We start from the raw sequence: 15,615 nt of genomic DNA, 5'->3' as shown, positions 1-15,615 counted from the left end.
AATCTATAGCTGTTTGGGGCCCTTATAGTTGCGGGCCTAGCGGTAAAGTCTGTCCAACAGGCCAAGCATTCGGCCCATTCTGAACAGGCATGTTTTGAACAGGCACTGCATTAGTCTGATTATATCAAGAAGTTGCCAGTAAGAATAAAATGGTACAATGTTGTAATGGCATCGTATGGTGCCTAGGTGATGCTGTTGCACTTGCACGCTGTTTGATAAATAAGACGTTGATTGCCTCTTATATATGGTTGCATAAAGTTAAAAAAAGCACTGAAAACTTGGCAAAGCTACAGTACAGATAGAAGAGATAGAGTACATATCAGTTTACCCAGAGCAGGTCTGGAGAGGAAAAGACCAAGAGGAGAAGAAGAGTGACTAGATGACAATCAATAGGCTAACATTTATTGATAAAACTAAAAATAGAAATGTATTTTTTTCCTCTGTTGTCCCAGTTATCATCCATTCAGTTTTACAGGCAACATGACAAGGAAGTGCCAGACCAAAATTAATTTGTGTCTGATCTGTGCTCGTGTGCGTGACAGAGGAGGGGCTACGGTTTATTTTAGTCATATAAGGTCGCACCATGCAGAGCGGCAGGGCACTTGGGCCGATCAAAGCAGCACTTGGGGAGCAGGCTGTACCTGACTGCATTAAGCCTGCAGAGGTTCACCTGTGACGATCAACACTGGGGTCACTTGAGCTCACCAGATGGGCACTTGGGCCACTCTCCGGTGTGATATGTTTAGGCCATGGGTGCAAATTACCTGCTGATTTAACTCTGGCACATTTACATTGACATTTTTAAAATATCAGTGTTTTGTGCACTGCCCCCAATAAATAAATAAACAGGAAAAGGGAGATAGGGGATGTCCTCACCTAACATTGTCAGGTCACAACCTCCACGGAAATTCAACGCATCACTGTGGCCTAGGCTGACTTTCCCTCCTCTAAGTCCTCTCAGCACATCATAGACAGTTTTATAGGCCTCACGTAGATCATTGATATGTTGAAGTATTGAACAATGGGTAGCTGTATTAAGAGAATCAATAGATTGTCACAAAAAAAATCTCAGTGTGTGCCACAAATAGAGCATAGACAAACTCTGTAGGACACAGTGCACATCCGGCAACCCCCTCCAGCCCCATGTGGTCTATCTGTTAGTGGGATAAACCTTTGCCAGGGGTGCTGTACTCTCTGCCACTCTTCTCCCATTGGTCCAACAGCTGGAGCTAGCATCACTCTGAGGGCTGTAGAGTAGTTTTGATTAGGCAATTACAGGAGTTTTTCTGCTTTAAATGGATGGACTCATTTGCAAAACAGACAAACAAACACTAGAACTTTATATGAATCTTAGGTGTAAAACCAGTAAGGTATTTAGGTGAGGTATACAGGTTAGTAACAGCAGGTGTAGGTGCAGGTGAAGACACTAACTCAAGACTTATCAGGTACCATGTGAGTTGGATTGCGACACAACTTGCAGAGAGAGATTGCTGCAGTTTCAGGTAAGACTACTCAAGGTTTGAAAGGTGTGCTTATCTATGAGGCGGAGGTGTCCCTTGGTGATGTGAACGCTACACATCACACTCTCCTCTGCCCTCCACGGATCCCCACCCCTTCCAACCTTTCACTCCACCTGCCTGGAGGAAGCCTTTCTAAACCTGAGGCCCAGGTGAGCTCAGTACACACAGGGAGCATGGACTCACTACGCCTGCCACAGGTGAGGACGAGAATGGCTTCTTTTGATCTGTATGCTTTCACCTCAAAACTTTGGAATAAGAATTTAGTGTTTTTTTTAGTTTGAATAAACTTTAAAGCCCATATGCCTAAAGGGTAAACACAAAATATGATGTATTATTGCTATTATTTTTAAGATTTTACTTCATTGTACTGTTAAGATTTGTTCATGATGCCATTATTTGTGTTGTTACTATTATGATGGTATCATATTTTACTGGTAGTATAGTAACACAAGAAGGTATCTTATGGTTTATAATGTACAAAGTCATATTTTTAATTCTTAAAGTATATTTTTTTTACAAATTAAATAGATGAGCTTGTAAGCAGACCACAAAGTATGTGTGTGCCCGCACTCGTAGTGACAAAAAGGATCAAGGCGAATGAAAGTCTTGTAGAGACGCTGTATTAATATTGATATGACATTAAGCTTGGTAACGATTGTCTGAACACTGAAACATAAAATGAATGTTCAATAAAATTGTGTAGTGATATTATTAGAAACATAAGTAACTATAGAAAACAGGGCTTTGGTGAATTAAACATAAGATATAGTATAAGTACATTTATATATAAGAATTGTATCAATAGTTAATAAATTAATTCAAATAGCAAACTGATTTAATAGATCTAAGTCCAAGTGTAACACCTTTTTTATATCCATTTAGCTGGTAGGTTTCTTTCTGTGTCGTACTGTTGTATGAATGGAATTTTACTGCAGCTGGACCATGTGACGATAAGATCAATACTCTGGCATGTGAGGGAAAGTGTGTGTGTGTGGGTGTCTCTATCTGTATGTGTGGTATTGATGAACCTGATGCCCTGACAGTCGATGGATTAAATACAATTGATGTCTGTTAAATTTGATGACACGATATGATGCCAACCACCATTATAATGTATGAGGCAAACATTCAGGTTGGCATATTTGATTTAATGCAATCTCTTAAAAATGTGTTAATTTCAACACAGTCCCAAGAAAGAATCCTTTGGGACATTTAAATAGAGACAAACAACATTTAAGGAGCATTTTCCCACAATAAATATATAGCATTTTAGAATTAAATCCATCTTTTTTTCTTATTTTTCTTTAGTCAATGGCTGCTCAAACCAATGGCAAAGAAGACCACAATGAGAGACATGGAAAGAAGAGCAAAGGTATTTTTCATATTGTATGAAATGCAACGGAGGGCTATTGATGAATTTAGGGTAACACTTTATAATAATATATAAATGGTAAACTGGCAGTTAATTAAACTTAGTTAATAGTTATTTTACTGTTAACAAACAATGAAATGATAATTAATATGCCTAATTAATTATTAGTAATCTTATAATTTATGTTATTTTATCATTCGTTTGTGTAATATGAAATAATTAGTTCATAAATTATGTATTGTATCATAGCTGATAAGAGATGATAACAATTGCATTCTGATTACATTAGTAAACTATTAACAGTTTATAGTTGTACACATTATAACATTTTATATTAAGTATTTGTTAGTGATTATCAAATGATTTGTAAATCTTTAAGAAATTGTTTGTAAAACATCTATAAACTTTACAGAGATAGATGGACCAGAAATCAATTATTAACCATTGACAAAATATTAACTATCTATCTAAATAATGGTTTATAGATGCTTTACAAAGTAGTTATTAACCATTTAACAAGGTATTATAATCATTAGTTGTAACTTTATAATAGCCATCCAAATAATGTTTTTAGATGGTTTACAAACCAATTATTAACAATGTGTTACAAATATCTATCTATGTAATGTTTATAGATGTTTTAAAACAAATGTCATTAAGGTTTAAAAATAATATCTTAATCATTAACAAATACATTTTCTATACTATATATATATATATATATATAGTATAAAAAATGTCATAATGTGTGCAACAATAAACTGTTAAAATAATATAAATTATAGCATTACTAACAATGAATAAACATTATTAATTATCATGTTGTTGTTTGTTAACAGTAAAACAACTATTAACTAAGTTTAATTAACTCTATCAATTTACCATTTATAAATGATGGTTATTATAAAGTGTTAACGAATTTAGATAACAGTTACATGTAATTTAGTTGTATAAAAAAAAGGACAGTAAATGCATTCAGGCTTTTTATCTTAGAGGTCCCAGCGAGTCCTGCACACTCCACTGTGGCTTTGATTGAAGAGGAGCCGGAGGACGTCGACCCATGGGACATGCCGGAGCTGAAGGACACCGGGGTCCCCTGGTCAGGTGAGGGCTTCTAACGTAACATTATTACCAGGACAAGTTCAGTGTTGTCTGATCCTCGTACTTTAAAGGAACATGTGTGTCCTGATTAGATATACATGGTCAGTAAGTAATACATTTACATGTCTACTGATGGATTACATATAGCCTAATGAAGATGTGATAAAGTGTCCCATATTGTTACATAACCACACAGGAGCTGTCAAGTACACTGTGCAGTCAAATAAACAAGCGCATAACTGTACATCTCCTAGGCTATTAATACATTCATAGTATATACAGCATAACAAGTCTTCAGTGTATAACAATTCTTCTTACAGTGAAAAAGTATTCACCCCTCCTCCATGTTTTAACATCTAACAGCATCAAATCAAAGTAATAGTAATAAGTTTAATGTGGCTTTATTGCAGAGGTGCTTGGAGTATTCCTTTGTTTTCATGGATGTATTTGTACTACAGTCATTGAAACTCTTCAACTACACACAATTATTAACTAATTATGTGACTTCTAAAACCAACTGGCTGCACCACTTTTAAGTGTGTCCTATTAAAGGGGTGAATACTTATACAAACATGTATTTTATACCTGTAATTAATATAGATAACTTTGTAGATTTCCCTTTGGCTTTAAAAAGTGTAAAAAAAAAGAAGCCACATTAAATTTACTTTGATTCAAGGTTGTTAAACAATAAAACATCAACATTTCCAAAGGCGGTTGATATTTTTTATCAGCACTGTAGTTGGCTGAAGACATCATTACCTCATTAGATAGACAGTAAATCAAATCAGTGTTATTGATCTGATTATTTAGAAAGCATTGAGTTCATAAACAGTAATGAGACAGTAGCCAGACAACATACTGTAGGCACAGAGTGTTTCCTATGACTCGCAACTCTTTGGGCTGTGCAATATGCCTTTTTATATGGCAGATATTTTGATATTTCAAAGCAGGAAAACCACTGGTGTGATTAATACTATTAATAAGGGATGCAAACAATTTAGCTTTACCAGTTCCAGGGTCCTACTACTTTGGATGCTGGCTCACTGACATGGCCTACTGATACACTTAAATGTAACCGAGCCATTGTTTATGGTATAAAGTGCTTCAGGGATGACGTATTTTTGAATATTTGGTACATATTATATTATATATTTGGTACGTATTTACAACGAGGCTGTAAAGGCAGACGAGTGGGCATGATGACGTTTAGTAGTCTCATTTAGCCACTTGTTAGCAACTGCCTTTTTTAAAACACATAAAGGCTTCAAAATTCACAAGTGGGATATTAACTGACGTATTTTACATCATAGAACAAATTGTTAAAATCTCTTAAGCTGTGTTTTTCCTGCTATGACAAATGAAAATGTCGGCCGTAAAAAAGGCCCATAAAGGAAATCTTTGAAAACTAACATTTTCTCTTTTTTTGTTTCTGTTTAATCCCATTCATTTCTTGTCTTTGTCCCAGCTCTGGATACCAGAGGGAAGGTTTTGAAGGTGTTGTTGTCGGTGGGGAAGTTGATCTTGTTGCTGGGTTTCCTCTACATTTTCATCTGCTCTCTCGACGTCCTCAGCTCAGCATTCCAGCTCGTTGGAGGTAAACGCGGCAACACTTGTCTGAAGCCACGTGTGGGTGTAATGATGACCCATGGAACTGGCATGCTGGCTTTTTGCACTGCAGACATTTTGACTTGGAAATGTAGTTTCTAATAACATTAAGAGTGGCTTTGTTCTATTCAAATGTCCCAGTAAGTCAGCCCTGAAACGGAAGCATTAATATTATTATTCACACTTTTTCTACTGTGACATGTCAAAATGTCTTCTGTGAAAAAGTCTTTGCCTTAATACATACAAAAGCACCATGATAAACAGTGATTTATATATTATCCAATCACTGTCCACTGCATACTATTTTGAAGAGGAGGAAAAAAGCATTTTTTGAATATGCACATGCTCCCTTATGTTCACCTTGTCCAGGTAAAGCAGCAGGAGACATCTTTCAGGACAACTCAATTCTGTCCAACCCTCTGGCTGGCCTGGTCATCGGTGTTTTGGTCACCCTGTTGGTTCAGAGCTCGTCCACTTCCTCCTCCATAGTTGTCAGCATGGTCTCCTCTGGACGTGAGTATGAGCTTCTACTCTTCACACAAATAAACACACAGTTACACATCCCTGCACAGAATACATGAATGATGATGATGGTGTTGGAGGAGGACTGATGATGAAGGACACCTGTGTTTGTTTTGGCAGTGCTGACGGTCCAGCTGGCTGTTCCTATCATCATGGGCACCAACATCGGCACCTCTGTCACCAACACACTAGTCGCCATGACGCAGGCTGGTGACCGCAGCACCTTTCGCAGGTAATCATTTTGTATTTGATGGATTGCGTCCTTTGCCTCCCTTTCTCTGCAGTTCAGAAAGCCCACAGAAATGTTCTCGAGAACATTGTGTTCTGCTGTGAACTACAAGAATATGCAGAGGTAATCTGGGCATAGTGCTACAGTATATCTACTATCTGAGTTTGATGAATCATCTTTTATTGCTGTAATGGTCACCTCCAACTACAGATGCATCAGAGCAGCACATGCAGTGAGTTCAGCATTTAAGTAACACAACTTTAATTGCAGAATTGTCTGTGAAAAACATGTACATATCCAAAATGTCAGCTTTTGATGAACTAAGGAAACAGACCTCTTTTAGGCTCGTGGCAATAGGTCAGGATACATTTACAACCCATTAAATCTTCAATATCTAATGTACAAAATGAAATCCTTCCTAAAACTTACACATATTGCATATTTAACCTATAATGTATGATCCTCAAGTTTATCTGAAACTGATTACTAATTAATACTGTATGAATAGATTTATTTACCAGTTAACTTACTAGACGACTTAGCAAAATGATGTAGCTCCCATTAGAAAGAACAACGGTCATTTTTACTTTGCATTTATCTATCTTCTTTCACAATGTACCCAGGGCTTTTGCAGGGGCCACAGTGCACGACTTCTTCAACTGGCTCTCTGTGCTGGTGCTGCTGCCTCTGGAGGTCGCCACCGGTTATTTGTATGAGGTCACCAAGCTCATCATCGACTCTTTCCAAATTCAGAGTGGAGAGGCCCCAGACCTGTTAAATGTGATCACTGATATCCTCACTGAGTCAATTATACAGGTAAAATGTCATTTGTGATGATGTTACTTGTGCAAACTACCTTTATTGTTCAAATCTGAAGAAAATGTTTGTTATTAGGACATTAAAGCTACCCTGTGGAGATATTGAGCACTAGCAGCACTACAGAGCAATGTACTATTTAGGTTGTATTTTGCACGCACACAAAGACGCACACGTCATCCTGTCTGGTTTCACATTATTCTGCGACAGTTGTTGGTGGTAAAGAAACACAGCAATGCGCCATCGATGGCAGGGAGGAAGAACTGCTAGAAATGAGACGTGGATTTAAAATATTACAAATCAGCTTTGCAATTGTTTTATGAGGAAGAAAATTACTTTTGTTACTTTGTTTATAAAAAAACTCCACAAGGTACCAAAAAAAAAGTCCTTTGACATGCTGAAATCTGATGTTTTTAGCTAGCTACGGGCATGTTGTTAGTGTTTCAGCCCTTGGTTGCATATTGTGGCACCAATTGTTTAGAGGGTTAGAGTATGACGCGTTGCGCTCTGTCTCTATTAGATGTGATTGTTGCTACAAATATCTGAAAGACTTTATCTTAACACCATTTGAAATTTAGCTGACCTCAGTTGGCAACATCTGGTTACATCTCATTTTATGCCCAGAACAAACCTCTAACCTTTCACTTGCAGATCAAAAATGCAAGATGCAAATTATATTATACGTTATGCAAAAGATCAGAACCGCCTACAAAATTTAACATAATCCAGAAGAACTGCTTCATGCAACACTGTGTTTAATGCACATGTTACCCATCTGTAAAGACAGTACTGTGATACCCAGTTTAGCCATACATTGGTGGAAGAAAGCATTGCACTGAACCAAAGACAAAAAAGAAGGCTGGAGTTTGCCTCACTAATGTCCAGCAAGTATAAAAAGCACAGAACAGCACTCATTTAGCTACAGGGTTAAGTCTGTTGAACCTGTCACCAACGAGTGTCATTTTAGTGTGATTAACTGGTTAACTGGTTGTCAGACTGGTGAATATAGTGTTACAGTAGTCGGGCTGATACAGAAGCTATTGCGCAATTGTTGGTGTTATCTATACAGGCCACTGCTGAACTTCCATAGTAGCTTCTTCTAGCTCAAAATGGTGAATTGGTTGAATTGTGAACCATGAAGCAGTATTAGACATATATCTTGTGTTTGAATAGTATAAGATACTATATTATATCTTTTGTCATGGTTTTACATTTCTGCACCTTCTGTCCTTTCTCTCCGATTTAGTTGGATGAGTCTGTCATTAGTGGGATTGCCACCGGAGACCCAGAAGCCAGGAATAAGAGCCTCGTCAAGAAATGGTGCCAAACCTTCACCAACACAGTAAGACCAAAAACATGTCGGCTACGTACCAAATATTCAAAAACATCGAGAAGATTAAAATCTTTATTGTCAAACTGATGTTGTGTTTCAGACCTTAATGAACGTCACAGTTCCTGGTCCAGAGAACTGCACGTCTCCGTCTCTCTGCTGGGTCGATGGCAACTACACCTCCACACTGAAGAACATTTCTGAAACATACAATGTCCATAAATGTAAGACCAGTTTTAATAGTATTTATAGTCTTTTTTTTGTGTGTGTAACAATGCAAAAACTGTAATCTGTACATTCTTCTCACCATGATGTACATGGCCACATATAGTAGATAGATTGATGGGTGAATAGATAGATAGACAGATGGATAGATTAAGTAATAAATAAGATAAATTTAAATGCCATTTCACAAAGCATGGCAAAAGTGTTTAAACTAATCAAGCAGCTTAACTATGCAGGGACTGTAACATCATCTTTGCCTTGATGGAGCTTTTTAGTCTCTTTTAGTTCAATGTTTTGGGTTTATTGACCCGATTTTCAACAGCAGAAGACGGCTTTTTCGAGCAAAAAGTGAGGAGCATCTAGCAACACATCAATCAAAACAACTTTATCAAGTGATACTATACATGAATTTGTGTTTTCCAGGTTGTTGTAGAGTTCTTCTGCCCTCAAGTGGCCAGAAAAAAAATCATTAATGCAGCTTTAAAGGAACAGTGTGTAACATTTCGGGACATCTATTAGCAGAAATGGAATATAACATTCATAACTATGTTTTCATTAGTGATAGTAATCACCTGAAACTATAATCGTTGTGTTTTCGTTAACTTAGAATGAGCCTTTCATATCTACATAGAGAGCTTCTTTTTTTTTTACATTACCTGAAGGCCACTGTAGTTCTCCGACTCGCTTGTGAAACTAACGTGAGCTGCCGAGTGCAAAACCATTGCTCCTAAAGTAGTGTTATTATAAGGAAGTTTTGCACTCGGCAGCTCACGTTACCACAGTCTTGGAAAGGGAGGAGTGAGTGCAGGGGTAATCAGTTGGTTGCAATCTGAAACCACACCCCTAGATACCACCAAATCCTACACACTGTACCTTTTAAAACAAGAAGGATACAAGCCATCATCAAATTGTATCCATATCGTGTCATTTCTGCAGAATGTTCATGTGTGTGTTTCTGTGTGTCCACACACAGGTAAGCATCTCTTTGTGAATGTGAGTCTGCCTGACCTGGCCGTGGGTCTGATCCTGCTGGCTCTGTCTCTGCTGGTGCTCTGCTCCTGCCTGATCCTGATCGTCAAGCTGCTCAACTCCATGCTGAAAGGACAGGTGGCCGGAGTCATCAAGAAGATCCTCAACACCGGTGAGCAGCACTGCACACTTCAAGTGCAATGATTTGAGTGTGATTGCGGTGGTGAGTAGTACATGAGTGTTGTGTGTCTGTTTGTGTGTGCAGATTTCCCTTTTCCATTCGGCTGGGTCACAGGTTACATTGCCATTTTTGTCGGAGCTGGAATGACCTTCATTGTGCAGAGCAGCTCGGTTTTCACTTCTGCTATTACTCCACTTGTTGGTGAGGTCAATCATTCATCCATCCTTCCATCCACCCATTTCATTCATCTCTGTTTTTTTCATTTTAATCTTCATTTCATCATGCCATTCATTCATTTGTATTTACATTTTGTACTTGAAATGCCCCTAAATAGACTGATTCTGCTTTTCTTCATGTTTATGTATCTTGTTCTTCTCGCTTTGAGACATCTTAGGCATAAAATGTGCAAACATGTACAAACATGTTTTTATCCCTTTTTTTTAGCAAGACTTGAAGCTAATAAATGCAAGTACTTTCCTAGGCAGAGAGACGGTGTGAAAACATGTATTTTAATCTGTGTCCCATTTGTTTGAATAGGTATTGGTGTCATCAGCATAGAGAGAGCATACCCATTGTCTCTGGGTTCAAATATTGGCACAACCACCACAGCCATCCTGGCGGCTATGGCTAGTCCTGGAGACACACTGGCTAATGCTCTACAGGTCAGTAATTCACACAGAGAAACGTGAACACATGAAATAATATATGTTGTCTATGAATTTCTTTTGAGTTCTCGGAGATATAAAAACTATTAGGTGGAGGTAAAAGTGTTAAAAACATTTTTTTTATTTTATGAGGAGAAAAATAATGATTGAAACATATCAATAAAGTTTGTTGATGTTGTTTCCAGATTGCCCTCGTGCACTTCCTGTTCAACATCTCTGGCATCCTTCTGTGGTATCCAATCCCCTTCACCCGCGTCCCTATCCGGCTGGCCAAAGGCCTGGGGAACATCACCGCCTCCTACCGCTGGTTTGCTGCCGTCTACATCATCCTCTGTTTCTTCGTTTTGCCGCTCTTCGTCTTCAGCCTCTCGCTGGGCGGCTGGCAGGTACTGGTGGGTGTGGGTGCACCTCTGGTCGTCATGTTGATCATCATCATGGTGATCAACGTGCTGCAGAAACGGAAACCCGAGTGTCTGCCTGCAGCACTGCGATCCTGGGACTTCCTCCCTCTCTGGGCCCACTCCCTGGTTCCCTGGGACAAAGTGGTTGGTGTAATTACCGCCAAATGCTGTTGCTGCTGCAAATGCTGCCAGCTTGCCGCTGACAATCAAGAACCCAGAGAGAAAGAATCTGTAGAAAATAACAAGAAATCCCACACAGAGGCGTATGATAACCATGCAATGAGTGCAGAGAAGGAGGTGGAAAATGAGATAAATTTAGAGCTAAAAATCCTGAATATGACCCGGCTTTGAGATTTTATATATACATACTGTATAGTGTGACTGGTCATGGCAGAAGGACCAAACACATTTAGGCAAAACTGTCAAATTTCCGTAATATTTATGTTATTACTTTAGTGTGAGATGGGAAATGGTTATGTAGGGAATTCCAACTCTCTGGGTATCAAGAGCCAGACAAAGAAAATAACACATGCAGGAAAGTGTTGGACTTTCAGCTGCATAGTGTTAACTGAAGTGGCCTTTAAAGGATAAAGCTGGCAATATTCTTTTTTTTTTTGTATTTGTCAACAAATGCACAATTACAAAATGCACAATGCGTTAGTCCATCTCTCAGTAAACTTTCTGACTTTCCTTACCCTGTTCGTGGCTTTCAGCCTCAAGCCAGTTGGCTCCTGCTGAAGACGTAAATATTAAAAATAGCTACAAAACATATAGTTTAATTTTTATAGAGGCAAAATAATAATACAGCTGGGCGCTTTATAGTTTACAGCAAACGTTACTCAAACAGAAGGAAAGTGTGCATTTGTTGGGGACTATTTTCAGCTGCGGATTAATAGTATTTTAGTGAGTATTTCCGGCAGCAGGATGGTGTATGTGGGATCGACTAACAACTAACTGCAGTGCCCAGGTTCATCATGATGAAGGGACTTGTCACCCAGTGCAACGGTGTGATTCACATGTGTTTTTAATTGTTTTTAGCATGCATTTTTAGCAGTTTGATTTTCCAGTTTTAGCAAATACTTCAAAGTGTTCTTAACTACTTAATCAATGATTTTCTTTTTATTGTTCAGCACAAAGATTTAATAAGAATTCAACTGTGACGACAGAAAATCTTGTGCACAAGTATATTCAATAAGAAATTGTTTATTAATTGTAACCGAGGTAAATTAAAAATTCATTGTGATATTGAGTTTAAGTGATATTGCCCGTCCTACTAATTAGCAAATATTAAAATGTCAACATTCGAAAGTAGGGCTACGTTCCAAGTCACATACATTTTCTTTTTACTTCAAGTACATACTGCAGCTGCTCTTACTGTTGCATGCAGTATGCATACAATTGGGACATACTACTTCGTCATAACAGTGTGCCTTGAACTTTGACCCTCTTGCTCACATATCCGCTGCGCAGAGGATTGTGGGTCAGAATAGCCAGAAAAGCACAGCTGCAAAATGCAACAGGATGTAGTAGAACATCCTGGTATTTTTGTCATACTGGGTTTGACATTTTCTGTGTTGGGACATACAAATTATTTTTCTTGCATGCAAATAGTAGTAGTATGAAAGTATGGTAGTATGGGTGTTGGAACGCACAGTTAGTCTTGTTGGACAACAGAAGAGGTCTATATCATGAAGGAATAATTGAAGAAAAATATAGAATATCACCAGACTTATCCTATTATTATCCTTATCCTAGTATTTGAGTTTCTAACTTTAGCCATAATAGGCTGAATAAACTGCCACATAGATAGCATAAAAGGATAAATCACAATTTAACATTTTTCAAATATAGCATTTTATTTTATGATTAATGAAATTACTAAAATTATGAAATTTATGTGTATGTAATCTAAAGCTGAACAAAATCAATAACTGGCGTTCATAGCGAACAGAATTGAAAGAGCAGATTAATGCAAAGGTTGTGTTATATTCCATGTTGTTAACATGTGAAAACTCCCGAGGATGCCATATAGCCTTTATGCACTAATATACAGTAGAGTAGAGACAGTCTGTCAGGATCACATCTGCACAAAACCACAGACTTATTCAGAAAAATGCTCATCATGTTTCCACATTTCTACCAGGTTCCATCCTTTATTTATTTACAGAGAACAAAAAAATCTTGTTTTAACTGTGTATAAAAGACACATTGAGATCCTTATCACATCGTTTTAAGGTGTAAAAATTATTTTGTAATTGAGACGGATAATTGTATTCAAGGAATATGTAGTTTGAAATGAGATGAATGTGCATCTAACTAAATGTTTTTAACTTTTGATGTGTAATGTTGAGCTGTATTTTGTGTTTCCATATTACCTATATGAACATTTGAAAATAAAAGATTAAAAATGATACCTAATTGAACGTTGTTCTATACTCACCTGGCAGAAACCACTAGACTCATCATTTTAAACCTCCCTTATTAGCCAAACCTTGTGTAATTAGTATGATAAGAGACTATTTATTGCTCTCCTATAAGTTTTATCTGAAGATTTTTATGACTAAAGCATGTTGAGAGTGAACAATTATGATAAAAGAAAAAGAGTTGAGAGTGTACAGTTCAACAAACGTGCTCCATATCTCAAAGTATCATAAACTTTATCAACATCATTATTATCATTATCAGTATTATTAATATTTTTGTGAGCTGTCTTCCAGCGTGTCAGGTAGTTTGCTGGTTCACGTTTATGACTGTTCTGTAGCCTTTTTTTAAGTGTATGCGCGGAACACAATCAGTATCCAGGAAACTGTTGTGGTGACCGCTATACTGTCACATGTCAGTAAACCTTGTGCAAACAACATGACATGGATTATCAATATGTCAATATCGAGGGCGCACAACTGTGACAAACTGCACAGACAACCACGAGACACTTTCCACATGATCAACTGACACTCAAAGTAAATATGTACATTCAGTACATTTTGAGGTACTTTACAATACATCTCACTAAATGGACAGTATAGTGTTTAAGTCCTCTGGCTAAAGCAACTATAAAAATAATCTACTATGCTACTATATTGCTATAGTTTAATGTTGTTGACTGTGAAAACACTAATGAGGAAGCTCAGTAACTTGTATTCTGTAACTGCAGCTATTGTAGGTGTTAAATTTACGGGTGCTATAGCTGGTACAGAAAGGTTGATGGTGTGAAACAATAGAGGAATAAATGCATCAAATTCAATATGCTTGTGCGTTACTTCCATTTTATGCAACTTTATACTTCTACTCCACTACATCTCAAAGGGAAATATGGTACATTTTACTTCATTTATTTAACAGCTATAGTTACTTTTCAGATTAAGATTTGACATAAAACTAAATATGATGCTTATAAAATACGACGCATCATTATATATTAAACCAGTTGTTCCCAACCTTGTTAGTTTGCGACCTCTCACAAAAAAAGCAGGGTCTTGTTGGGGCCCCTTGTTTTCAGATGTCTTTAAGTTGTTAGCAGTTTCACCAAAGAGACATTTCCCCTCTAAACTTTTCTGGTTTCATTTAACTGTTCAGGGACCAAAGAGGTAAAATAATCCAATATTTCTCAATTTCTTCCCTCCTCTCTTCCTTTAATCATCCCTCAATCTTTCAGTCCCAACCCCGACCCCAAGGTTGGAAACCACTGGACTAAACACTACTAACACTAAAAACCAGCGCCACCTTGTTACGACAGTAAAATGTTACTTAGGCAACAATGATACCTAATATACTGCATAATAATATATCAGTCCCAGGAGAGTGCTTTCACTTTTGATAACTTACATAACTACATGTTCCTGGTAATACTAATGTACTTTTACTTATGTATGCTAATGAACTTGGACTTTTACTTGTGACAAAGTATTTTCCATTGTTGCATTAAAAAAAGTAAAGAAGATCAGAAAACTTTCAAACTAGTTTAGTTTTACTAAACCAGGTTGCACCATCTAACCTAATGAATGTCTCAGCTAGCAAAGACTTCTTCTTCTAAAGACTAACAATATCTGTGGCGTTGTCCAATCAAAAACAATCAGATATGTAATGAATACATAAATGTAAACAGGAAGTCACTGAACCAACTTCCAAAAATGACAGTTTTAGGGGTTTTGTGAATGTAGGCATCACTGTGTTTTAATTATAAATGCATAAATGGAGAAATATGTATGTTTCAGAGATTGTAGTTTAACATGAAGTATTTTTTTATTATGATAATAACGCTTATGTTATTGAACATTATTGGCATACTGTAAGTTAATGTAATTTGAGGTAGTTGTGATATTTTGTGAAATGTAAATTTAAGATTTTCTCAGTATACATCATTAATAAATGTATAGAGTGTCAGGTCAGATGTGTTTTACCTCTTTACTCTGACTGAATCATCTATTTAGCGTAACGTTATTCTGTCAGTTATAGCTTCTAATCTCCACATCAGAACAAGTTTGTGTGGTGCAACCTGTTCTAATTTAGTGATGCGTAAATCTCCACTTGGTTCCACTTATTATAACTGGGCTAATGTTGAACTTAAGAAGCTGGTGTAATCAGCTCCTGGACTCTCTATCTCTATCTCTGTGTGTACAGAGAAAATCCAGAGTGCGTGGTCTCTCTCTGTTAATGATAAAATGGTGCACCCATCCTCG

At 37.3% G+C, this 15,615-nt stretch overlaps 1 protein-coding gene across 1 annotated transcript; it reads left to right on the top strand.

The window, feature by feature from the left end:
- Positions 1–1,693: 1,693 nt before the first annotated feature.
- Positions 1,694–12,349, top strand: slc34a2a (solute carrier family 34 member 2a). The gene is made up of 13 exons (XM_037764064.1): positions 1,694–1,717; positions 2,829–2,892; positions 3,886–3,996; positions 5,459–5,587; positions 5,968–6,111; positions 6,241–6,352; positions 6,973–7,165; positions 8,412–8,507; positions 8,599–8,719; positions 9,694–9,861; positions 9,955–10,071; positions 10,408–10,532; positions 10,721–12,349. Exons 1-13 carry the CDS (start codon positions 1,694–1,696, stop codon positions 11,285–11,287), a joined length of 1,971 nt encoding a protein of 656 aa, XP_037619992.1. The 3' UTR covers positions 11,288–12,349.
- Positions 12,350–15,615: the final 3,266 nt, after the last annotated feature.

The sequence above is a fragment of the Sebastes umbrosus genome, chromosome 3 (genome assembly GCF_015220745.1).
Source record: "Sebastes umbrosus isolate fSebUmb1 chromosome 3, fSebUmb1.pri, whole genome shotgun sequence".
In the NCBI taxonomy this organism is placed as follows: domain Eukaryota; kingdom Metazoa; phylum Chordata; class Actinopteri; order Perciformes; family Sebastidae; genus Sebastes; species Sebastes umbrosus.
Note: the sequence above shows the minus strand (reverse complement) of the source record. Positions and strands in the feature narration are given on the sequence as shown.

Coding starts and splice junctions, on each gene's coding strand:
- slc34a2a (XM_037764064.1), top strand. CDS start 1,694: ATGGACTCACTACGCCTGCCACAG. Junction 1,718..2,828: donor ACTCACTACGCCTGCCACAG/GTGAGGACGAGA, acceptor ATTTTTCTTTAG/TCAATGGCTGCTCAAACCAA. Junction 5,588..5,967: donor AGCATTCCAGCTCGTTGGAG/GTAAACGCGGCA, acceptor CACCTTGTCCAG/GTAAAGCAGCAGGAGACATC.